General features: G+C 37.8%; 2 protein-coding genes across 2 annotated transcripts in view; one reads left to right on the forward strand and one right to left on the reverse strand.

Moving 5' to 3' along the window:
* Positions 1–3,512: 3,512 nt before the first annotated feature.
* Positions 3,513–9,038, reverse strand: LOC130805516 (uncharacterized). Its single transcript, XM_057670288.1, has 5 exons — positions 8,972–9,038; positions 8,335–8,764; positions 8,131–8,248; positions 7,738–7,928; positions 3,513–7,515 (listed from the first exon to the last, which is right to left on the reverse strand). The coding sequence occupies exons 1-5, from the start codon at positions 9,036–9,038 to the stop codon at positions 3,513–3,515; spliced, it is 4,809 nt and encodes a 1,602-aa protein (XP_057526271.1).
* An 11,282-nt stretch (positions 9,039–20,320) lies between these two features.
* The window catches only part of LOC130802852 (probable tyrosine-protein phosphatase DSP4), a 5,049-nt gene continuing 369 nt past the window's right edge, over positions 20,321–25,000 (forward strand). Inside the window, exons 1-5 of the mRNA XM_057666955.1 lie at positions 20,321–20,671; positions 20,835–20,928; positions 24,005–24,062; positions 24,149–24,192; positions 24,295–25,000. The exon at positions 24,295–25,000 is cut by the window's right edge and continues 369 nt beyond it. Of these exons, the coding sequence (XP_057522938.1) occupies positions 20,403–20,671; positions 20,835–20,928; positions 24,005–24,062; positions 24,149–24,192; positions 24,295–24,486 (657 nt within the window). The 5' untranslated portion in view covers positions 20,321–20,402 and the 3' untranslated portion in view covers positions 24,487–25,000. The remainder of the gene's footprint in view (positions 20,672–20,834; positions 20,929–24,004; positions 24,063–24,148; positions 24,193–24,294) is intronic.

Raw genomic sequence — 25,000 nt, forward strand, 5'->3', positions numbered from 1 at the left:
CCTTCTTTTGAGTTAGGATTTAGGTTTCCTCTTCACCCATTTTTTAGAGAGGTGTTAGAGTTTTTGAACGTCTCGGTGCCCGAGTTATATCCTAACGCGTGGGGTTGTATGGTGGCATTTTTGATCTTATGTAAAGTTTTGGCCATGCCACCAACACTTACCGCATTTAGGTATATATTTAGAGCCCGCCTATGTAATTCTCAATCATATGGCTGTGGCTGGGTAACTTTCACCCACCGACGAGGACTGAAGATAGTCCACGACCTCCCCGATAACCAAAAGGGGTATAGGACGAAGTTTGCCTACCTATACAACTCGGGAGGATGGAATATTAAGACCTCCTTCGACATCAAACCCAACTTTTTGGGTTTTAATAATGGGATCCCGCAGTGTTCTTTTAATGACGCGGTGATCATTGAGTATGCAAAGATGGACGTTCAATTGGGAAGGAAACCCATGAACGTCCAACTCAACTGGATACCAGGTCGTCCTGAGTTGGAGAATGAGAACCTCCTCTCAGCATTCGGCATCAGCTTGGCTATCGATCGGAGTAAGAGTCGTCGGATTTCTTCCTTCTCTTTTCTATGGTATGTTTACTTTTTTCTAACTCGTGATTTTGCAGGGATAGCTAAGGAAAACCTACGAGTGAAAAATCCAGAACTCATGAAGAAATTCAGTGTCATGAGATTTGCTCAAGGGGCCATCCAACGACCCGCGGAAAAACCTCTACCTCTTCCTCCAAAGGTATAATTTCCTACATTTTTCCGAACTGAGATTTCCTTGATTTATTCTAACTTTTTCTCTTGTAGGACTCGGCAACAGTGGAGAAGGGGCTAGATGAAGTGCCCGGCGAGGAGGAGGCTCTCCGTCTCCTTGAGGAGAGGAAGAGAGTCCACATTCCTGATGACTCTCAGAGGGTAATTCCTTCTAAGAAGAGGGAATCGAGGAAGAAGAAAAGTGGGAAGGGGAGAAAGAGAAAAAGAGACTCTCCTTCCCATGGGGAGAGCGCGGCAAAGAGGGCCTCCTTAGATACAATACACACCGCCGTACCTCTACAAGCGAGGTCGGCGGGAGAGGAGACATCGACTCCCCAGGCCGAGGCCCCTATTTCCAATAAAGCCAAGGAGAAGGTTGGGGAGTCGTCTGCGGCCCCCGATCCGCGGATAGAGGAGGTGTATCGTCGTAGGGAGGTCATACCCTTTCAGCACGATACCCTCTTCAATGAACTAGGCCACAAGGGTATGATCACCCGGTTTAACAGGGCGACATCTCATCTGATCAGCAGGAAGGATGTCGATCATCTGGAATCCCTGCCTCCTATCGACAGGGTTCGCCAACTCCAGGCGTCGGCGGCTGAGGTATGATGTTACATTTTTCTTAATCTGTTTGAATAAGATGGCCGGATAATCCATTGACTGATTTCTTTTTTGGGCAGAGATACTTGAGGTTATCTTTCGAGTTAAACCTCAGTCGTCAAAGTGCCGCGGATAGAGAAACCCTGGCGGCCCTCACTTCTCACTGCCACGAACAGGAGGAGAAGCTGAAGAAGCTGAGGGAGGATCTTGAGGAGTTGCCGGTCTTAAGAGAGAAGCTGGCTAAGTGCGTTGAACTAAAAGAGCGCTTAGTTAGCACAGAACAATGGCGAGAGAAGGCCAAGAAGCAGCTGGAGGGGACCGTGGCTAATTTAGACGCGGCTTCAAATACGTCGGCCACCCTCGGCCATGAGATCGGGCACCTGACGGATATTCATGCCAGGCTAGTTCGACAAAACTAGTTACTTCTACGTCAAGTGTCTGATGATTCGGATAAGTTCCAAACCTTGTTATCCGCGGCAAAGATATACAAGCTTTGTTTGGGTAGGAAGTCGCGGATGGCAAGGGATTGGTTGACCTCGGATGAGCCGGAGGCGTCGAGTTTCTTGGGGGCGCTAACCGCGGAGATGGTGGGCACCGGTACCATGATAAGTGATGAAAAATTCCGCCTGGCTTCCACGGAGTTAGGTGTCGACTTCGATTCCCTCCTTGAGAAGGCAAATGAAAAGGGGAACGAAGCTTTGGCTAACCTAGCTCCGATTTTGGAGCGGGAGTCAGCGGTGCTGGTGGACCTCTATTGGGACGTGGAAGAGGCAAGGGAGTGGTCGGAGAGAGTGGACCCTGCGGCTAAAAGGGAGGCCTTATGCCTTGATTTGGATAAACTCTCTCTCTCTCTCCTCCCTCAGTCTCGGACGTCCCCAAGAACTTGACGCTCTCTAAGCTGGAGAGTTTATGTTTAGACTTATCCAACCTGCTGATTGACGAGGGCAAAAACCTCCAAAGCTTATCCAGGGATTTATCCGAGATCGGAGTGGAGCCGTTCGATGTTGAAGAATTTATAAGCTTCACTCCGAGCCTTGGCGAGGGAGCGGCCGGGTCCCCTCAACCATCGCCTCAAGATTCGGAGGGAGATGTAGACGCCTTCTTAGATGACATCTGATTTTTTGTAAAATAGACTTGACGTTTGTAATCAACACTTGTAATTTTTTTGAATAGAATCATATTTCTGTGCCGAATTCTGTATGATTACTCCTGATTCCAATGTGTTGCTTTGTTTGGAGTATTTCCAGTTCTATTTCCTAGTTCGCGGCCGTTTTTCTCGATCGATACGCTGGAAATAGTTTTTCTTGAAACAATTCCGATCTTGGGACCCCAATCTGCGGGTCCGACTTGTCGATGTTGCGGACAAGAAACATCGAGCCAAATTTTAACTTAGAATAATTTCGAACTTGGGGCCCTAATCTAAGGGTCCGACTTGTCGATGTCACGGTCAAGAAATATCTAGCGAATTTTACTTAGAATGATTTTGAACTTGGGACCCCAATCTGAGGGTCCGACTTGTCGATGTCACGGTTAGGAAACATCGAGCTAAATTTTAACTTAGAATAATTTCGAATTTGGGACCCCAATCTAAGGGTCCGACTTGTCGACGTCACGGTTAGGAAACATCTGGCGAATTTTTACTTAGAATAATTTAGAACTTGGGACCCCAATCTGAGGGTCCGACTTGTCGATGTCACGGTTAGGAAACATTGAGCTAAATTTTAACTTGGAATAATTTCAAACTTGGGACCCCAATCTGAGGGTCCGACTTGTCGATGTCACGGTTAGGAAACATCTGGCGAATTTTTTCTTGGAATAATTTTGTTTGGGACCCCCATCTAAAAGTCTGACTTTTCGATGTCACCGATTCGTGGTGACTTAGAATTAATTTGGATATGGGACCCCTCTCAAGGGGTCCGACTTATAGACATAACTGAATTTAACAAGATTTGCAATATTACTAGAGGAAGTAGAATATAACTGAATACTTGCTAGAGCCGGGTAAATCTGAAAAATGAAATCTTGGTTATTGAAAAATGTAATGACAACACGACTCATGCCGCGGGGTGAATTACAACTGATTTTGAACAATGTGACCATGCCGCGGGATGAACTTGTGATGACATTAATGATCGGACTGGCCTCTTGCGAATCTTATTAAATGAAGTACTTTTTTAAATGATCTCCATTCCATGGGCGGGGTAGCTTCTTTCCTTTCATGTCTTCCAGTTCAAATGTTCCAGGTTTGATGACGCGCACGATTTTGAACGGACCATCCCAGTTGGCTCCGAGCTTCCCTTTGTCTACGATTTTCCCTGTGGCTTCGACTTTGCGTAGGACGAAGTCCCCAACATGAATATGTTTAGTTTTGACGAGCCGGTTGAAGCTGTGAATCATTTTTTGCTTCTGGGCCATGGACCTTAATAAGGCGTTCCCCCGTGTTTCTGGAAGCAGATCCAAGTTCTCCTTTTTCCTTTGTTCGTTCTCGTCATGTGAGTAGTAGGTAACCCTTGTGGAGGGTATGCCTATTTCTACTGGAAGCACTGCTTCAAATCCATATACCAGAGAGAATGGAATATGCCATGTTGCTTCTTTGACGGTTGTTCGGCTTACCCACAGGATGCCGGGTAGTTCCTCGTCCCAAGTACCTTTAACCCCCTCTATTTTCTTTTTGATACCATTCAACATCTCCTTGTTTCCTGATTCGACTTGCCCATTTGTTTGTGGCCGAGATACGGAACTGAATCGGATTTGAATGCCAAATTTGTCGCAGTACATTATTGTGTTTTTACTGACAAATTGTCTTCCATTGTCGGTAATGACCACACGAGGAATGTCGTATCTCGTGATGATATTTCGCCATAGGAATTGACAGACTTGTTTATCCGTGATGGAGCTGAGGGGCTCTGCTTCTACGTACTTGGTGAAATAATCAATGGCAACTATAATGAATTTACGTTGCCCCTTTGCTGGAGGGAAGGGGCCAAGGATATCCATACCCCATTTGTCGAACGGTAAAACGGCTTGCATGACAGACAGGTAGTTAGAGGGTTTTCTTCCAATTTTTGAGTGGTATTGACATTCGGGACATCGCTTCACCAAGGTTTCCGCGTCTTTCCTGAGAGAGGGCCAATAATACCCGCTTCTGAGAACTTTGCTGATGACAGTTCGTACTCCTTGATGTATACCGCATCCGCCTTCATGTATTTCGCGAAGGATGTAGTTTCCTTCTTCAGGAGAAACACACTTTAATAGGGGATGGGTATATGATTTTTTGTAGAGCATGCCCTCATGGAGCTCGAACCATCTGGCTTTCTTTTGAAGCACTTTGGCTTGATTCTCGTCATGGGGGAGCGTCTGATTTTGCAAAAATTTGATGTACGGTTCCATCCGCATCTCTGATCTATCAATGGTGTTAACCATGAGGTTGATACTGGGGTTCGGAAGAACTTCCCAGATAATTTCGTGAGCCGCGGATGTTTCAGCTGAGCTGGCGAGTTTTGCCAGGGAATCGGCTTGTGCGTTTTGAGATCTTGGGATGTGGACTAATGTGAATTTGTCGAATTTCTCGACAAATTCTCTTACTTGTTGTAAGTACATCTTCATGCCATCATCTTTGGCCTCGAATTTTCCATTTACTTGTCCGACTATTAACTGGGAGTCGGAAAAAGTAGATAATACTTTCGCCCCTGCTTCATGGCAGATTTTGAGCCCCATGAGTAATGCTTCGTATTCCGCTTCATTATTAGAGGCCGCGAACTCGAATCTGATCGCTCTTTCCATACGGACCCCGGCAGAAGACATGATCAGCAGCCTAGCTCCGCTTGCTGACTGTGTCGAGGATCCATCCACATATAATTTCCATTCTTGATTAGGCTCAGGATGTTGAGGAATAGTGCTTTCGGCGATGAAGTCCGCCAAAGCCTGTGCTTTGATCGCCGTTCGTGGTTCATATTCGATGCCGAAATCCGCAAGTTGATTAGCCCAATCAGTGACGCGGCTTGATTTATTCTTTCCTTCCAGAATCTTTTTCACGGGTTGGCTGGATCTGACGATGATCTGGTGAGATTGGAAGTAAGATTTTAGTTTTCTGCTTGCCATCACAATTGCAAATAAGACCTTTTCTACTTCGCTGTAGTTTCCCTCAGATCCTCGAAAGGCATGACTCACATAGTATACGGGGAATTGCTTCTTCTCTCTCTCTCGGCGATCAGTACTCCTGACAGAGAGTATTCGGACACCGAGACGTATAAAACCAGCTTCCCCGTTGCATAGCGAAACAAGTTTCGACAAAGAGGACAAGTGCTCTTTCAATTGTTGGAAGGATTCTTCGGCTTCTCTTGTCCATTCGAACTTGCTTTGCTTGAGGGTTTTGAAGAAGGGCGAACATCTATCCGCGGACTTTGATAGAAACCTTCCCAAGGCAGCTACGCATCCTGTTAGCTTTTGAACTTCTTTTACGGACCCCGGGGACTTCATGTCCCGGATTGCCTGTATCTTGTCGGGGTTGGCTTCCATTCCACTTTCATCAACAAGGAAACCAAGGCATTTCCCACCGGTGACTCCAAACACGCACTTTTCAGGGTTGAGTCTCATTTGATGTTTCCGGAGAGTGCTGAACGTTTCGCGTAAGTCCGCGGCATGTTGGGACGCTTGCTTGCTTTTTGTGATCATGTCGTCCACGTATACTTCCAAGTTTCGGCCTATCTGAGATTGGAAGACCTTATTGACCATTCTTTGGTACGTAGCTCCAGCATTCTTTATCCCGAAGGGCATAACCTTGTAGCAGTATACTCCGGCATTGGTAATGAAGGCCGTATGTGGCTGGTCTTCTATGGCCAAGGGGATCTGATGGTAGCCGGCGTTAGCATCCATGAAACTCAGTAGAGCGTGGCCCGCTGTGGAATCTACTAGACGATCTATCTTAGAAAAAGGATAATCGTCTTTGGGGCAGGCCTTATTCAGATCCGTGAAGTCAACACACATCCTCCACTTGCCGTTCGGTTTTTTCACGAGGACGACGTTTGAGAGCCAGTCGGAGTATTTGCATTCTTTGATGAATCCAGCTCTCAGCAATTTTTCCACTTCTTCTCGGGCGGCCTCTATTCGCTCTTTTCTTTGATGACGCAGCTTTTGCTTCACGGGTTTGTAGCCTGGTTTTATATCAAGTTTATGGCACATGACACTTGTAGGGATGCCAAGCATTTCTTCCATGGAAAAAGCAAAGACGTCGCGGAACTCCGTAAGGGTGGCCACGATATCTTGCCTCACTGGGCCAGGGAGATCCTTCCCTATTTTGATGCGTTTTCCCCCGAATATGCCTACCTCCTCGTATCGTTCCACGGGGCGAGGTCTTTCTTGCGGGTTGGGGTTTTCCAGATATACGCTCATGACATTTGGGGACGCCTCTTCTCTTTCCCTTTTGGAGGGGGTGATGGAAGTTCCTCGTTTTAAGGTGTTGATGAGGCATTGGCGTGCCGTCACGTGATCCCCCTTGAGGATACCCACTTGTCCGACGTCCCGCTCGAATTGTAGGAGGAATTTATGAGGGAAGATTGCGACCTTGATTTTACTGATGAGCGAAAGCCCCATGATAGCGTTGTAGGGAAAGGTTAGATCCACCACCGTGAAACGTATGGGCATGGTTCTGCTTCCGTTTCTTTCCCCCACCCGCACGGGAAGGATTATCGTGCCCAGCGGGATGACTTGACTTCCCCCAAACCCAATCAGCGGTTTGTCTAGGGGTTCTAAGTGCTTTTCCTCGAACTTCATTTTTCTCAGGCACTCCATTGTTATGAGATCAGCCGTGCTCCCTGTATCCACGAGTACTCGTTTGACTTTCATTTGCCCAATTTTGAGGGTGACCACCAGAGGGTCAGTATGGGGTTGTTGTAGCGTTTGGGAGGTCGTGGCATCGAACCTCATGATTAGCCCACTTGATGAGGCTTTCGGGGGCCCTTTTAGCAGAGTGTGGACGCTATTTCTCGCTGCGCGGATGGTAGGATATTCTTCTGTATATCCTCCGAAAATCATGTTGATAGTTCCTTGAGTATTGGAACTTTCGCGCCTGGCCTCATCCCTTTTGGGGGATCTACGTTTCTGATTCCATGGCCTTCTTTCTGCTTCCCTTCCAGCATCGTAGTCCTTTCGGTTGATGAACCTGGACAATTTTCCTTTGTCAGCCAACTGATGTAAGATACGTTTGAGTTCGCGGCATTGTGCCAAAGTGTGGCCGTGGTCTTTGTGGTAATCACACCACAGATTATAGTTACGCCTATCAGAGGGGGTGGCAGTGGGAGGTGGAGTTGGCAATTGGTCCCTGATGGCGAAGAATATGTCCTTCCTGTTCCGGTTGAATAGCGGATCATTGCTTCCAATTAACAGATTCCGCGTCCCGGGCTCCCCTTCAGTGACATATACGTGTCGGGATCGTGGGGGCCCCATATCTGACAGGGGTTCTGGACGACGCGGCATGTAGTTTCTTTCCCTCCTTGATGACTGTTCCTCTCTGCTCCTTGAGAGATGATTGGTTGGATCTTTCTTATCCGACCTCCGCCTTTTAGGATCATGTGTCTGACATATTTCGGAGGCCGTGACATAACTTTGGCATTGCTTCATGGCCTCCGCGTATGTCTTTACTTGACTTTCGACCAACTGGAACTTCAGCCGTTGGGCCTTCATTCCGTTGATGATGGCGTTTAATGCAACCGACTCTTCCAAATCAGTTACTTCTAGTACCGCCTCATGAAACTTTTTTAGATAGGAGGATATGGACTCTCTTTTCAATTGCGTGATGCTGAGCAGATGAAAGTTTGATTTCTCCTGCCTTCTGGAAGCTACAAAGTGGCCCAGGAACTTGCTTTCCAATTGGGCAAAGTTGTGGATACTTCCTCCTGGAAGGGAGGTATACCACGTCAGCGCTACTCTCGTAAGAGTGGTTGGGAAGAATTTGCACCACAATGCTGGGTTGGTGGTGTACAGTAACATCAAGTTTTTGTATGCCATCAAGTGTTCCTCGGGGCAGAATGTTCCATCAAAGGCCGTCATATTTGGGATCTTTATTTTCCCGGGGTTGGGAGTATTCAGTATCTCCGGAGCCAGTGGAGAGATTATTCGTATGAAATTTTCAGGAAGGCCATTTTGTCCGGCCTCATTCTGCGGCATAGTAACGTGGCGGCTAGATTCCGCAGCTTGGGCTTGCTTTCTTTCTTCCCTCCTTTTATCCACCAGAGATTGAACGCTCTCAGACGTCTTTCGTTTCTTGCTCTCTAGGAAGGTGCGGGCGTCTTGAGAGGCGGTTTTAGATTTGCCATCTCGCGGATCTGTCTTGCTGAGACTCGGGTCGGTTCTGGATCTCTCATGCCTCTTCTTATTGCGTCTGCTGGAGTGGGAAGTCCTCGAGTTCCCATCTTGAGATTCATGAGACTTTGGTATCTCTTGATGGGGTTCGATTCGTTCCCGCAAGTTTTTTATTTGATCCGCCATGTCTTCTAATACTCGTTGTTGAGTAGGAGTATTATTTATGACGGCGCGGGGTTGTTCAGAGAAAGCGGCAGTGAGGTTTCGTGCTAGCATGTCCAGATCACGACGAGTCACGGCTTGATTATTAGCATGACCTGCAGAAGTGTCTGAATATGTGCTGTGCACGGTGGCGGTTTGAGTCGGATTTTTCTTAGGAGCCATGACTTCTTATTCTATTCCCCACAGACGGCGCCAAACTGTTTCGGTTGATGAAACGAGGAAGTGAGAAACACTCGAAATACCGTTAGTAGAAGTGTTATCAGGAGTGACGATTCGTGGAAGGAAGCGATTTGAATTCCTGCAAAACAACACGTTAGCCTTATCCGGGGGGTGATCTCCCGGAAAACCCCTCCGACACAAGTTAGAACGTGGATATGAGAATATGGAGTAAGTGATTATAAACTTAATGCAAGATGCGACGGATGATGTTACGGAATTTTGGTTGGCTAATGAAGTTGAGAGTAAGTAAGGCTACTTATGAAGATTATTTTTTCAGATGATCCCCTCCCTCTCTGATGGTTTTCCATATTTATAATGGTGGGGAAGGGAGTTACTTCAGAAAGGAGAGGTTGAAGATCATGGGAGCAATGGGCAGTTACCATCCTTGGAAGAAGGATCACCAAGCAATGAGGAAGAGTGGGAAGTTGGGTCAAACAGGAAGTTATTTTGCTGGAGGGAGGTTAGGCTATTTGGACGTAATTAGCCTTTGGGCCTCTCAAGGAAGGAGGGAATTCAGACAAAGGCCCATTTATCGAAAGTCAAGGTCAATCCGGAAAGTCAAAGGTCATTAAGGTAAAATGTCATTAATAATAAATAAGTAAGTGATACCATAACAATATATATATATATATATATATATATATATATATATATATATATATATATATATATATATATATATATATATATATATATATATATATATATATATATATATATATATATATATATATATATATATATATATATATATATATATATATATATATATATATATATATATATATATATATATATATATATATATATATATATATATATATATATATATATATATATATATATATATATATATATATATATATATATATATATATATATATATATATATATATATATATATATATATATATATATATATATATATATATATATATATATATATATATATATATATATATATATATATATATATATATATATATATATATATATATATATATATATTGAGTTGCTTATTTCAAACATTTGTATATATTTTGTTGTATTTATATATATGTTTAATTACTTTATCATAGTCTCCAAGCTTTCACTTAAGAATGATCGGAGTTTTGGCGATAAATCATGCTGCCTAAAACATATATTGACTTGTAATTACTTATTCTAATATCTCTAATGCAAATACAACAAATAACAACTCAAAAATTAAGGAAAAAAATATTAAATAGCTGTTCACAGTTAGTAACTGCGAACAGCCAAATATGTGAATAGCCAAATAGGACAAAAAGCTGTTCGCAGTTACTAACTGTGAACAACTATTTTGTCCTATTTGGCTGTTTGCAGTTACTAACTGCGAACAGCTCCAAACCACAAATTTAAGATTTTTACGCTTAATTTTGGAATTTTTTTGAAATTTAATTTATTTAGCTAATTTATTTTTTTTGGCTTAACGTTTTCAAATTTTCTATTATGTCAACACTTAGGTGTGGTTTTTGGGCTTCCTGTAATTGGGTTGTATCAGAACTTATGCTGGGAATAATATGGGGCTATTGGGTGTCAAAATTACGTCCTGTTCGTGGCCTATTTTTGGTTGTTTTCTACACATCATCATTTCTATGTTTTTCATCGAAAAATGGGATACGCATCGAGATATTTCATAATAAATACAACATTAAAAATATTAATTTATCACCCTTAAATAGTTAAATTATAGTTAATTTTTAATATATTAAAACATAGTCAAATAGAGACTTATTTGATTCGTTTCTATGTAATAATTATTAATATTAAATTTTTATAATTTTTTATTATACATAATAATTACAGATATTAAGGATTAAATTAGTTTATAATTAAACTACGTAAAAAGTTAAATATTGCAAGTATTTTAAAAGAGAGAAAATACTATGATTTATGAAATCATACGTATGAGATTGTGATGCGCATTGGATGTTTCGGCCCTAGTCGAGATATAGTGTGTTGGGCTAGACAGAAGATTACAACTAAAACACATTCTAATTACCAAAATATACTACCAAACAAATCGTCATTGATCAACTGTGATTCAACTTGAGCTTGACCACTCTTGTGAGAGATAGTCTACGAGTGAGACAACCATCTCTCATAGATGAATCATCTCAAAACAAAAAGCCTTATTCTCATATTTTATAATAATTAAGCTATTTAATCCATGTATAAAACACCTCGTACAATGTTATCGCCTCAAATAACAAATCATCCTCGACCATTGGCATTGGCCATTTTGTACCAAAGTACCAACTCCTATAGTTCACTTTAAGCCTCCATCTTTCTTTGAGTCGTTAAAACTAAAAGAAAAAAAAAACCTCTACTCTATTGTAGTAGTTTATTATTGTTGGTTATCTTTCCTCTTTATACTATATTTGTTATATTTGACTTTTTATGCAATTTAATATATAATTTTAATATATATATATATATATATATATATATATATATATATATATATATATATATATATATATATATATATATATATATATATATATATATATATATTGAATTATATACATCTAAAAATTATAAAAAATAAATATCAATATTATGAGATTAAATGATTAGACAATTCAAACCAGATATCATTTGACTATATTTTTTCTTACACATTAGCCGCAATATATTAAATAAGCTTAAATGATGAATAATGTTAATAATCGCATATAACGAGTATTTCATAATGATTAAAGTATTAGCTAGTGATCCACTCCAGTTAGGGGTGAGCACGGTCCAGTCTGGTTTGGTCTAATACTACAATCAGACCAAACCAAAAATTTCGGTCTGAAAATTTTCCAGATCGGACTAGACCGTTTAACCATTTTACAACGGTCTGATCGGGTCTAGTCTATGCTTTTTTATTTTTTTATTTTTATTCAAATTAATACATGTGTTTATGCAAATATTTTGCACCTACAATTACTAAATATAATAATTTCTAATTAGTTGATGACATACACATCATTTAAGTATATATTATTATATTAAAATAACTACATCTTGAAATATCTAGGTAGCAACCAATTTTTTTTTAAAAAATGATTTTCGACCATAGTAGGGTTTTCGGTCTAGTAAGGAAAAAAAATCGAGACCAGACCGTAAACCTTAATTTATTTTAAAAAAAACCAGACCAAACCATTTACACCATAAACCAGATCAAATACTAAAATTCCAATTTGATCTGATTTAATTTATAGTTTAAATTAAACTTTGTTCAGTCCGCCCTTAACTGGATTACCTCTCTTTTCTCATTTGCCGTCTCTTTGTATCCAAAACCCCCCTTCCCCACATTTTTTTCTTCTCACTCTGCTTCCATCATTTTGACCTTCTTTCTTTCTCTTACTCTCTTTTTATTTCTCTCTTTTACTATAGCCTAGAATACACAGACACGTCTCTAGACCGGTGTGTCCCGTGTCGGACACGGACACGCGAAAATCCGTGTCCGACACGCCAAATGAAGTGTCCAATATTTTAATATTTTTTCGGACACGCGGACACGGCATGGACACGGCAAGGGACACGACAAGCAGTCAAGGACACGTTTTTTTGAAAAAAAAATAAAAATAAAAGTTGAAATGTTGTTCTTCATTTTTTTGTATATCCTCTTTGAATATTTGTTAATTGCTATTTGTTAAGGTTAAATTGTTAATGTGTTATTTCTTAATCTTAAATTCTTAATCTTAGTGTTTGTAATTTGAATTTTGAAAAGTTGAAATGTTGTTTTTGATTTTTTTGTATATCCTCTTTGAATATTTGTTAATTGTTATTTGTTAATGTTAAATTGTTCATGTGTTTGTAATTTGAATTTTGAAAAGTTGAAATGTTGTTCATGATTTTTTTTGTATATCCTCTTTGAATATTTATTAATTATTATTTGTTAATGTTAAATTGTTAATGTGTTATTTGTTAATCTTGATTTTTAAATCTTAAATTTACCTATTTATTTGGTTTTCTTTGATTTGGTTTGTATGACTATTTTTAAATAGTCATGTTGTTTATTTGGTACTTATTTGTATTTTATGTGTGTTTTATGTTTTTAAAGTGTTTATTTACATATATCAAATGAAAGATTGTAAAATTATCTTTAATTTGATATATTTATTATATTACCATTTTCGTGTCCCCGTGTCCGCCATTTTTAAGTTGGCGTTTTCCCGTACCCGTGTCGTGTCCGTGTCCGTGTCCGTGTCCGTGTCTGTTTTAGTGCAACCTAGACTATAGCTATTAGCACTATTTTAGTATTATTTAAGAGCATTATTAAACTTTGTCACCTTTTTTATTTTATCGCCACCCCTATTTTAATGAAATGATGAAAATGTCCATGGACTTAAAATTTGTTTAACACACTTCAATCTCACTCAATAACACTTTTATCACTCGAAAAACACTAAATCAAAACGTAAAATTTGTAGAGCTAAAGCGTAAGAAATGAAATCCCAAACACTTTATTGCCATCCTATATACATTGAATTTTCAATAACGCCCCTGCATAATATACGAACTCAAACACAGTAACATCTCTCTAAAAACGCTCTTTGAGTTAAAACAATCTAAAAGTTGGAATCAATTTACAATGGCTAACCAAAACGACTATGAATCTGCTTCGGCACGTAGTTTAATCGATTTGAATGCCTTTTTATATAAAAAAAAATTGCAATGTGCGACTGGGCCACGGTTGAGTCGCACAAAACGTGTGACTAGACCACGATTGGATCGTACAAAACGTGCAACACAACCGTGGCCCAGTCGCACGTTTTGTGCGACTCAATCACGGCCCAGTCGCATGTTTTGTGCGACCCCAACCATGGCTCTTTGTGCGATTGCAATTTTTTTATTTTTTTATTTTACTTTTTTCCCTTTTTTCCCTCTTATTTATTTAAATTAATTTATATTTTATTTATATTTTGTATATCTTGTAGTATATTATTTTATTTGGTAATTTATATTATTGTTAATTATACTATTTAAATTATTTTTTAATTATTTATTTAAATTGTTGTAGTAATTTATAATTTATGTTGTAGTAATTTATTTAAGTTAAAATTTATGTTCTAGTAATTTATTTTAATTATTTCATATTTTAGTATTATTTAAATTATTTTATTTTATATGTATTTTATTTACCTAATGGTTTATCTAAATATTTATTTTATAATTTAAATACTATTTATTATTGATTGTGAATTTATGTTACATTTGCAGGAGTATGAAAATTTAGGGGACAATGTAGATTACTCTGGTAGATTTGTTACGGATATGGAATTTGAATCTGTAGATGAATTACATGCTTGAGCCGATGAGATTGCAATAGGAATTGGCTTTCCATTTACACGTGCTTCATATAAACAAAAAGAAGGACGTCCTAGAGTTAGTTTGTATTTAAGATGTTACTGCTATGGTAATATTAGGGGTGATTTGAATAACTTAGATAACGCTACCCGATCTGGTTCTAAAAGTAGAACATATAGGTGTAAATTTATGATTGTATGTAGTAGTTGTAAACAAGGGGAAAAACGTTGGACAGTTAAAGTGTGTCCTGGTGAAAAAAGAACACATAACCACTCGTTCTTAGTGTACAAAGATGCTCATGTAAGGGCAAATAGGTTGACTGTAGATATTCGGCGGCACATACGAGACCTTAGTACAACCGACATGCAACCTGTCTTAATCATGACCTCAATTAGACAAAATTTTCCTGGTTTTTTTTGCTAGTATGAATCAGATATATAATGTTAGACAATCAATAAAGAGAGAAGAGATGGAGGGTAGGACTCCGCTCCAACACTGTCTTTATATGGTCACGGAGCATAACTACGTGGTTTGGACAAACTTAGAAAGTGAAGGGCAATTGAGTAGAGTATTAATTGTAAATCCCACATCCATGCAGATGATACGTATGTGGCCCTATGTTGTGTTGATGGATACGACGTACAAAACAAACAAACAAAAAGTGGCCGCTTTGTGAAATAATCGGAATGACGTCAACCAATCACAACTTCTTGGTTGCGTTTTGTTTGATGCGAGATGAAGCGGCTGTGTCATATTTGTGACTGTTGGAGAGATTGAGAGATATTTTCGCCAGTGCTCAGACCCCAAACGTAATTGTCATTGATAGAGACGAGGGTTTATCTACAGATATACGTGATGTCTTCTCAGGTAAAAAGGTTATATTGATTAATTATTGTCGTTCTATTTGTTAAATATAGGTCACTTATATTCAATCCTCTATTTAATGTAGATGTGCGACATTTATTATGCATATGACATATTGCCAATGACGTAGAAAACATGGTGGACAAATTGTGTGGCGGGAAAAGAAATCAATAGGGGTAGATATTTAGGCAAACTAGATGGAACCACTTGGTTAACAGTTCTACCATCGCCGAATTCCAAAATAGATGGGAATCGATTGTGGCTACGTGGTCGACTAGGACTAGAAGGGTCGTTCGATATTTGGCTAGACATGAATTCCACACAAAGTGAAATTTGTGCGTGCGTGGACGAATGATTGTTTACACATGAGTAACCAGACTACCAACAGAGTTGAAAGCCAACACTCGTCTTTTATATACTATCTTGGTAGCAGTAATAGCTCATTTGATACCTTGTTGAAAAGTGCACACGCACAAATAACAAATCAACAATCGAAGACCCGACAAACGCTACAGGAATCCATGAATTCTATTGCAAGGTCTTTACGAAATAATTTCATAAGGCCATTATATCGTCATGTATCTATTTTTGCATTGGAACAATTGTTGCTTGAGCATAACCGAATGTTAGAGTTGTGTAATTATGTGTTTGACAAATTCGGTTATGCACTTCAAAGCACCCATGGATTGCCATGTGCTTGTTACTTTTATTTATCGATCAGGTCACAAGGTGCGTTGTATTTGGATGACATACATCCATTTTGGAAAACATTAAGGCACATAGAGGCAGAAGCTGACACCAACAAAGGAGTACGGTACGCAAACGCCGATGATAAAAAGTACTTTCGATTGTTGGTTGATGAAGTGTTGAAAGCCAATCCCGCAGTTGTACGCCGCATGTCTCAGGTACTTGAAGATGAATTACATCCTGATGGTACCGATATACCTGAGCCACATGCAAGTCCACCAAGAAAGGGAACACCAACAACAAGCAAAACCCTCAGGAGAAATAAAAGCGCCTTTGAATACAACAAATCATCCTCTAGGGGTCGTGGGTCTAGATCTTCATTCCGCGGGAGATCTAGTGGTACATGACTTTCCTTTCCGTTATTCACATTAGTTTATTACAGCTGAATCTTACTAACTGTATTTCTAATAATTGCAAATGGTTCAGTAGGTCGTGATTTTTTTGTGTTTTCATGGTCCAATCACATCCAGCATATTCTCCCTGCTTACTTGTTTGAGTGGATTGATGTTATAGGTGATGGTAATTGTGGATTTAGAGCTATTGCCGTCACAGAGCTGGGAGGCGAGGAGGCATGGCCTCTTCTACGACGTGCAATGTGTATGGAAATGCAAACGAACAGAGATCAATACCTATGTGTGTACCTATTAACCGAGACGCTAGAGAATTCTATATTCAGGATTGGTTTACATAGCAATGGGCCTCCACCGTTTAATCACTGGTTGGAGGCCTCGTTGGGATTGTACTCTGCGGCAACGTTTCTTAACATTGGCATTGTGTATTATGATTCTGATGACGGTAACCTAAACTATAATTGTTTAGTCTCCGTTACGGAGAACAGCGGGTGTGCATGGTGTACATAAAGTTATACATATTTGTTGGGTGAATAGAAATCATTATGTTCAACTATTAATGCACGATGATTCATCTTCACTGCCGCCAATCCAGCGATCATGGAGAGAAGCAGCTGACAATCTATGTAGAAATTTGAAAACACATTTCGAAGCAGAATTTCTCTCTGGAATAGATTATATGGAGTACAACGATCACAAGGTAAAAACACCGCCGAAGATGCAATCAATTTAGATAGTCCATACTACAATACTGTATATTGATTTAAGATTTTTATTTTTTTGTAATTATTTCTGTTACCTTTGTATGTAGATAGCATTCAACATGTGTAGATAAATACCAACGGTTATAAATAGTATTCAACATGTATAGATAAATGTATTAATGAAAAAATATAATGAGCATTGTTGTAAATTAACGTAAACAATTCGAATATTTTATAAATACAACACAGCACCAAAAAATAGTTCATAATTACAAAAACCAATGTCTATGAAGGGTCGTGCCCTGTAAAAGCTTGCCATTCGGCAAATAAATCTCTAACTTCTTCCATGTAAAGATCAGCAGTGTATCGTTCCCGAGGGGTCATATCCGCGATGGCAGACATCCTGATCAGCGACGCGAGTCGACTCGAAAATTCATTAGCAAACTGTAAATAATAAAAAAAAGGTTTAAACAAGATAGTTAACACCGTTTAAGTTATGGAAACAGATAAAAGGAAACATATAAAAAGAAACACTAACGTATCCAACTCTGCTATCAGCTGCACCAAAACCAGCACTAGGTCCTTCGCCGGGGAGGAGAAATGGGTGGGAGCACACTCTAAACCAGTCAACGTAATCACGAAACGCCTCCGATGGAACAGATGCCCGAGAAAGTGCCTGGTCACCAACGCGGGCATAATAAGGGAACCTACTCCACGCCTCCGTGTAAATAGACGTAGAAGCAAACGTGACGAAATAGGTACCCTGTGCCAGTCGCAGAGCTTGGGTAGGCCTCAAAGGAGGGGGAGGAATAGCCTGTACAAAATCCAGCTGTCTGACTATCCTCTCGGGCAAATACACCTCCACGATATCAAAAAAGGTGACACCTCCGATAAACGCGGTGCGTGGGTGCTCATTTAGTAATGCCCTAGAAGAAGCATTGTATGGAGTCCATTCCACCTGCGTACAAGCAAAATTAGCATAAGTAATATACTCTTTAATTAAAATAAAATGCATAACAAAGTGTGATGTTATGTACAAAACCTGTGTCTCTATCATGGAGTCCAAAATACTCCTACACTGTCTCAGCCTGCTCAGGTCACGAACTGGCTTCTGCGTGGACCACATCTCCGCCCTAGTCTTGTTAGGCACATCAGCTCGACGAGGATGGGGGCGAAAGGCCGGGAAGTAATCGTATATCCAGGTTTGGAGCAATGTAAGACAACCGGCAATGGTCTTGCAACCAGCCCTAGACGCCATACCCAATTGCCGATACAAATACGCCAGGGTCACTGTACCTTAAGAGATCTCATCCTGATCGGCGTTCACAGTTAGTATAGGGTGAGGTCGCATCCCAGTCCTGGTCTTATCCACAAGCAGTGTCGAGCCAACGATAGCCATGTAGTAGGCCGTACACTGTGTCTCTAAAGCTTGAGACCGGTGGCACATGTGCATAACTTCCCCAACGTTGATGCTCCCGCTGGTGAAGTACCCCTTCCTCCGCAGCTCGAACATGGGCTCTCCAAACATACCAGCCAGCGCGAGCTTCCAGTCACCATCAGCGGGTTCAGCCGGCAGTGAACCATTAATACCAATGCCTAAAATTCGTTGTATGTCATGCAACATGATAATCATCTCCCCCCAAGGCATGTGGAAGGTGTTGGTATCCGACTGCCACCTCTCCACAAAGGCAAAAATTAATGCCCTATCGATGTGCTGGTGCATAACGTACGACAGACGACCGAGGGGAGTGGCAGGTAGAACTCCATATAGCTCATTAGACATATCTTGTAGTCTGATGATATCCTCTAGCGGCTTCTTCCTGGTACGGCACTCCAAAATCGGAGGCGTACACTCAGAGCCCTAAAAATTGACCTTAGCGATGTGATCAGCCAGTCCATTCCACCGGACTTTGGGCACTACCTCCCCCCTGGAGCCACATTGTCCATTCCACCGAACTTACCGGTATGCTCGCGCACGACAGTCCAATCGACTGGTTGACCAACGGAGCCTTCGTAATCACTATCATCGGAACTGGAACCCCTCGAATTACTCTGGAGGCTAGTCTGGTCATCAAAGTAAGTGCGCACTTGGTGCAGCATACTCGAAAGTTGGGTCTGACTATGTCTGGCCACCTGTTCCTGCCTAGCCCGCCTAGCGGAACTCGTAAACCTCCTCTCATGAGGGTCCCCTCTCAGTAAGGTAGGCCTAGAATTATTTTCGCTCAACAAGTTTCTGAAAAAACCCTTTCCTCTTTCTTGGTTTCCAGCCATTTACTATAATTTTTAATAATTTAATTAACTATTAATAATAAATTAAAATAATTAAATATTACGTTAAGTTAACTACAATAATACCAAATAAAAATTATTTCAAATATTAATTCATGATTAATTTAATAAACATTTAAGAATAACTAATAAACATTTAAAAAAATATTAAATTAATTATTATTACAAATAATAACAAATAAAAATTAATACAAATAATAAACATTTAACAATAACTAATAAACATTTAAAAATAATATTTACTAAATTAATAAGTTAAATTCACAAACATTTAATTAATGTATTATATTATTTAATAATTATTGATATAATTTTATTATTATTATCATTATAATTAATTCAAAAAAAAATATTAATAATAATAATTAATTAACAAACATAATTTATGAGCATAAACATTAATTATCAATAATAAAAAAAATATTAAATTAATTATTATTACCAATATAATTTAATAACATAAATATTAATTATACTAATTAATAACATAAATCCCAAATATTAAGTTTTTTTGTAAAGAAAATGCAAGTCGCACAAAACGTGCGACTGAACCGCGGTTTAGTCGCCAAAAATGTGCAACTGGACCGCGACTGAATCGCACTTTTTGTGCGACTGGACCGCGGTTGAGTCGAGTGCGACTAAACCGCGGTCGACTGGTTCTTCCTTTTTTTTAAAATTTTTTTAAAAAAATTTACATAAGAAATTCAATTAAAAATTACCTCGAGTTATTCTTCAAGTTTTGTTTTCCTTAGCTTTAGCTCTACAAATTTTAAATTCTGATTTGGTGGTTTTAGAGTGATGAAAGTGTTAATGAGTGTGATTGGAGTGTATTTTAAAAATTTTAAGTCCAAAAACATTACCGTTAATTCATTACCATAGCATAGAGGTGGCGATAAAATAAAAAGGGTGGCGAAGTTTAAAGATCAACCTATTTAAACCACACCCTAGACGTCTAACATTTCACACCGCGCATTTCAAACTCTTCGTCTCTCTCCCTCTCTTTTTTCCTCTCTACCCACAAAATTAAAAATATGAAACTGGAGAAATCTTCATCTAAGTGCGGTGATTGTGGTAATTGCAGAACTATTTCATTTGATAGTAACAATCACAACCACCAGCAGTATGATCTCTTAAATGGAAAAGACGATGACGTTGATTGTGTGTTCGATCATTCGTATGATGATCAGTTCTTCGTTCCGCCATTGAATTTTGCTATGGTTGATAATGGCATCTTTCGTTCTGGTTTTCCTGAGGATGCCAATTTCCGTTTTCTTCAATCACTAGGCCTTCGTTCAATAATGTAAGTAATTTCAGTATATATACTTGATCTTAAGACTTTGTTGGTTTTCTTTAAAGCGCTTAAAATATTAGGATGAATCAATTATTGGTTAATTTAGCTCCATTTTGATTGGTTTGTGATTATGTAATTAATTTTTGGGATGTGTTGAACAACTTGATTCTAGATATATGTGCCCGGAGCCATATCCAGAGGATAATATTGAGTTCATTAAGAATAATGGAATCAAGCTTTACCAATTCGGAATTGAAGGTCACAAGGTAATGTTAACTTGCAAATTTTAATTCCATTATATTACAAACATCGAAGGATTCTTCCTCGCACATAGTTTCATGTGAATGGAATTTACTACTCCCTCTTATTCAATCACTCTTATTGCGTGATTTGTTCATAATCTATAATTTATAACATAGTTACGTAGGATCTTGTTGAATTCGTCTTACTGTGTATTTTATTAATATTAATTTTTAATAATTTTTACTCAAGCACAATAGAGATATTTAAGATTGAAAACGTGCATTGACAAATGGGATAAATTTTATTAATATCTACTTTTTAATATAGATGTTCGTCTCAATGTAAATTTTATTAGTATTAATTTTTATAATTTTTAATTACACTCAATTAAAAATTTAAGATTAAATTTGCTTATTTAATATTGTGTAAAAATCAAATGAGACACTTGTTCAGAGTTGAAAACATGAGTTGTGGACTGTCATATCTTTTGTCTCACTTTTAATTTATATTCTGAATCAGATTAAATTCGTTTTAGATCACAACAGTTTATGGCCTTTGAATCTCGTATAGAGGCATCAATTAATTTGTTAGTTTACAGTCTTAATATAAAGTCAAATAAATTTGAGGGACGCTGTTTTATAAAAGAATTCATATTTTCAATTTGATATGATATGTGCCATCGAATTTCTTGTTCATGGTTGTTTTTTCAGTAAAAAATGCATTTAATTATAAGCATAAATGATTTTTATCAATTAAAATTGTAAGATTGTCATGATGTTATATTTATTTTTTTTTTGGTGTCTGATTAGGGAAAGTTTTATTACTGAAGTCTTAATTGTATACGTAATCAAATAGGCCTGGTTATATGTTTATTTTTTGTTTTATATAAAGGGGAATATTTTGAATCGTTGAGTGTTGCAACTCGAAAACAAAAAGTATAGAATCTTCAACAATAGAAAATGGAATATGCCTTCTTCAGGTTGTTTCTTTAAGTTGTGTATTTCAGAAATTTGCGTCTTTCAGTAACGTTATGTAGTCTTGTCACATGCAATGGGATGAGCATGGAATATTTCTGCCCTATTTAAGTCCTTTACTCTATGATTGGTTCTTTGGTAGCTGCGTTTGTGGATATTTTTACATTATTTTCTAGTTGGCTTTTTTTTTTTTCATAATTGTGATCTTTTTTTTCCTGTCCTCAAATATAAAAAAAACTTTTTTCTTTGTGTCTAGTTTCTGTATCTTATTTTCATTTTATATTTGAGGAAATTCGAATTATTTTTATTTTCCAAAAATAAGTTGTATTAAAAAATATAAGAAGATTCTCGGTAATAGAGTCCCTTTGTTTAGGTAATGAAAAGGGTGAGGCAAAGGAAATCAATTAGAGGAATTGATTTGCATTTCATTTTGGATATATATTAGCATTATGAATTTGAGGATGATAATGTATTATCAAAATTAAGAAGTGTTTTTTTTCTTTATTGAATTCTTTGTTTTTACAAAAGTGAGGTTTGTATCTCCTATTTGATCTTGCCTAAGATAAAAATTTCTTTGGTATTAGTAGTAGGATGTAGTTTTTTTTTTCTTTATGTTGGAAGGATTAAAAATACAAGTCTAATGGTTAAAAGTTTTTCCTTTCATGCATTTGTAAGGCTTTATTTTCATCACTTACAAAAAGATTTGTTTTTCCTTGCATGTTGGTAATCTTACAAAAAATAAATGTGAAAAAAAATACGAATTCACTTTTCCACCTCCTGATTTTGCTCCAAGATTGCCATTAAAAAGGGTTCGCCCTTAATGATTGCTAAAAGGATTTGCAAGTAAAATAGAGGGTATATACTAAAAGTTGTTAAATTATGTTGATAATATCTAAAGAGAGAGGTCATCATTTTAAGTCATTAATTATTTTGTTGGCATTATCATTGATTATGTAACTTTATATGCACCATGTACTCGGCAAGTCACTTGAATTTATAGTACTAGTTTAACGACTAATTTAACCATTTTTGATTCAATTTATAAGGTGTTATTATATATATATATATATATATATATATATATATATATATATATATATATATATATATATATATATATATATATATATATATATGTCAAAGAAAAGTTAGGGACTATTTCACCTTATTTATGTTCTGCATTTCAATAGAGAACTTTTTGTTTTTTTCCCTCAAAGGCCGAAGCTGATTTGACCTTGCCCATTGGTTGATTTATATTGGTAGTCCGTAGTCCATTAATCACCCCTAGAGAATCTCTAATGGTTTAAATTAAGAATATATGTGATCAGTAACTAAGATGTGCCCTTAAATAGAAGTAACGTATGTACTTGTATTTAATATATAACATTAAGTGGACATACATTTGTGGGCGGTGATGTTTAGGAGGTTTCCATCATATGGTCCCCTCGTTTACTGATTGGTGTTCTGTTGATGTCCTTAAGTAAAAAGAGATATACTCCTATTATTTATAGGTACTTAAATACCTCATCCATGACGACACTGGGATGGCCAATGCCCTTTGACATATCGGCTAGTCTTTTGAGAAACTGTCTCTTTGAAAAACGTATTTTAAACTCAGCCTATTAAAGATTAATACCTACTAATCGTATTTTTAATCCCTATTTACTTTATTCTTAATGCTTACTTACCGTATCCTTAATGCCTACTTTCAATATCTAAAATGTTTACTTACGTCATTCTTAATGCCTACTTGCAATATTTTAAAAAATATATAATAGACCCACATTATTAGAAATGGTCTCTCAAAAAGACCGTCTTTCACAAGAATTTTTGTAATCATATTTTGTATATTTTTTTAGGTTGTGCTTTAAGCCCCTAGCTTTTACTAGCCTTTAGTGATACATGCGGAATTGTCAATCGACAATTAGTTTATTACTACAATCCTTTTACAGCTGAAATAAGTATTAGTATACAGGGTTTACTAAACAAGTTCTCAATAATCATGTTATGTGTAATGTGTTTATACCTGTCAATCGTTTTACTTGTCTAATAATAATTACTAATTTACTATGGACTACTTGAACCAAAACCTTCTAAGTTGATATGGAACTTTCTTTTCTTTTAGGAGCCGTTTGTAAACATTCCCAATGAAGCAATACGTGAAGCGTTAAAAGTTCTCCTTGGTAATTGCATCATATATTATTACTTAATCTATTTTAGTTCTCAACATGAATTTACTGTTGACTTAGTTGTCTAATCTGTAACTCAGATGTAAGGAATCATCCAGTTTTAATACACTGTAAAAGAGGAAAGGTAATATATATTACATCTGTTTTCGATTTTTCCCTTCCTAAATGTTGCATGATTGTTTTTTGATTTATTTTTTTAACTAATTTGATAATTTTGTCCGGCCAGCACCGAACCGGATGTGTGGTTGGATGCTTAAGAAAATTGCAGAAATGGTGCTTATCATCTATCTTCGACGAGTATCAACGTTTCGCAGCAGCAAAAGCAAGAGTTTCCGACCAAAGATTCATCGAGTTGTTTGACATAAGTAACTTGAAGTATTTTCCATTGTCCTTTTCAAATTCAAAATTGTTAAATTAGGTTGGATTTACTATGGATGCCAGTATATTATCGAGGAAACACAAAGTGCACACCCTTCATAAGCCAAGAATATATACATTCCAAAACTATATGATAAAGAAAAGAATGATTCCAATAACTTATAAAGTACACATAATGTTTTTAATTTGTCAACGTAGAATAAACCACTCAACAAAAAATTAACGAATTTAACAAATGATTCCACGGTACTTAGTACGGATTATCAATAAATGATGCCAAAATAACAGTGCCTTGTGCTCAGTACCAGTACGGAACAATAAGAGGTTAGAGGCGTATTAAGTGTTACTCTTAATTAGCCTGATTTAGTTCAACGACCATGTGCTAATTTTTCTTAAACTCCAGTTATAGATTTAATTACGTGCTTATCTAGCTCAGTTTTAGTAATACATATTTTCAGTAATGAATGACGGTCAAAGCGAGCTTAACTGGATGGTTAGCTCGCCAATCGTTTTCAGTGTCCAGTTTTAAGTCTACAATCATTGTAGACCGGAGA

This window comes from Amaranthus tricolor, chromosome 2, assembly GCF_026212465.1.
Source record: "Amaranthus tricolor cultivar Red isolate AtriRed21 chromosome 2, ASM2621246v1, whole genome shotgun sequence".
NCBI classification, from domain to species: domain Eukaryota; kingdom Viridiplantae; phylum Streptophyta; class Magnoliopsida; order Caryophyllales; family Amaranthaceae; genus Amaranthus; species Amaranthus tricolor.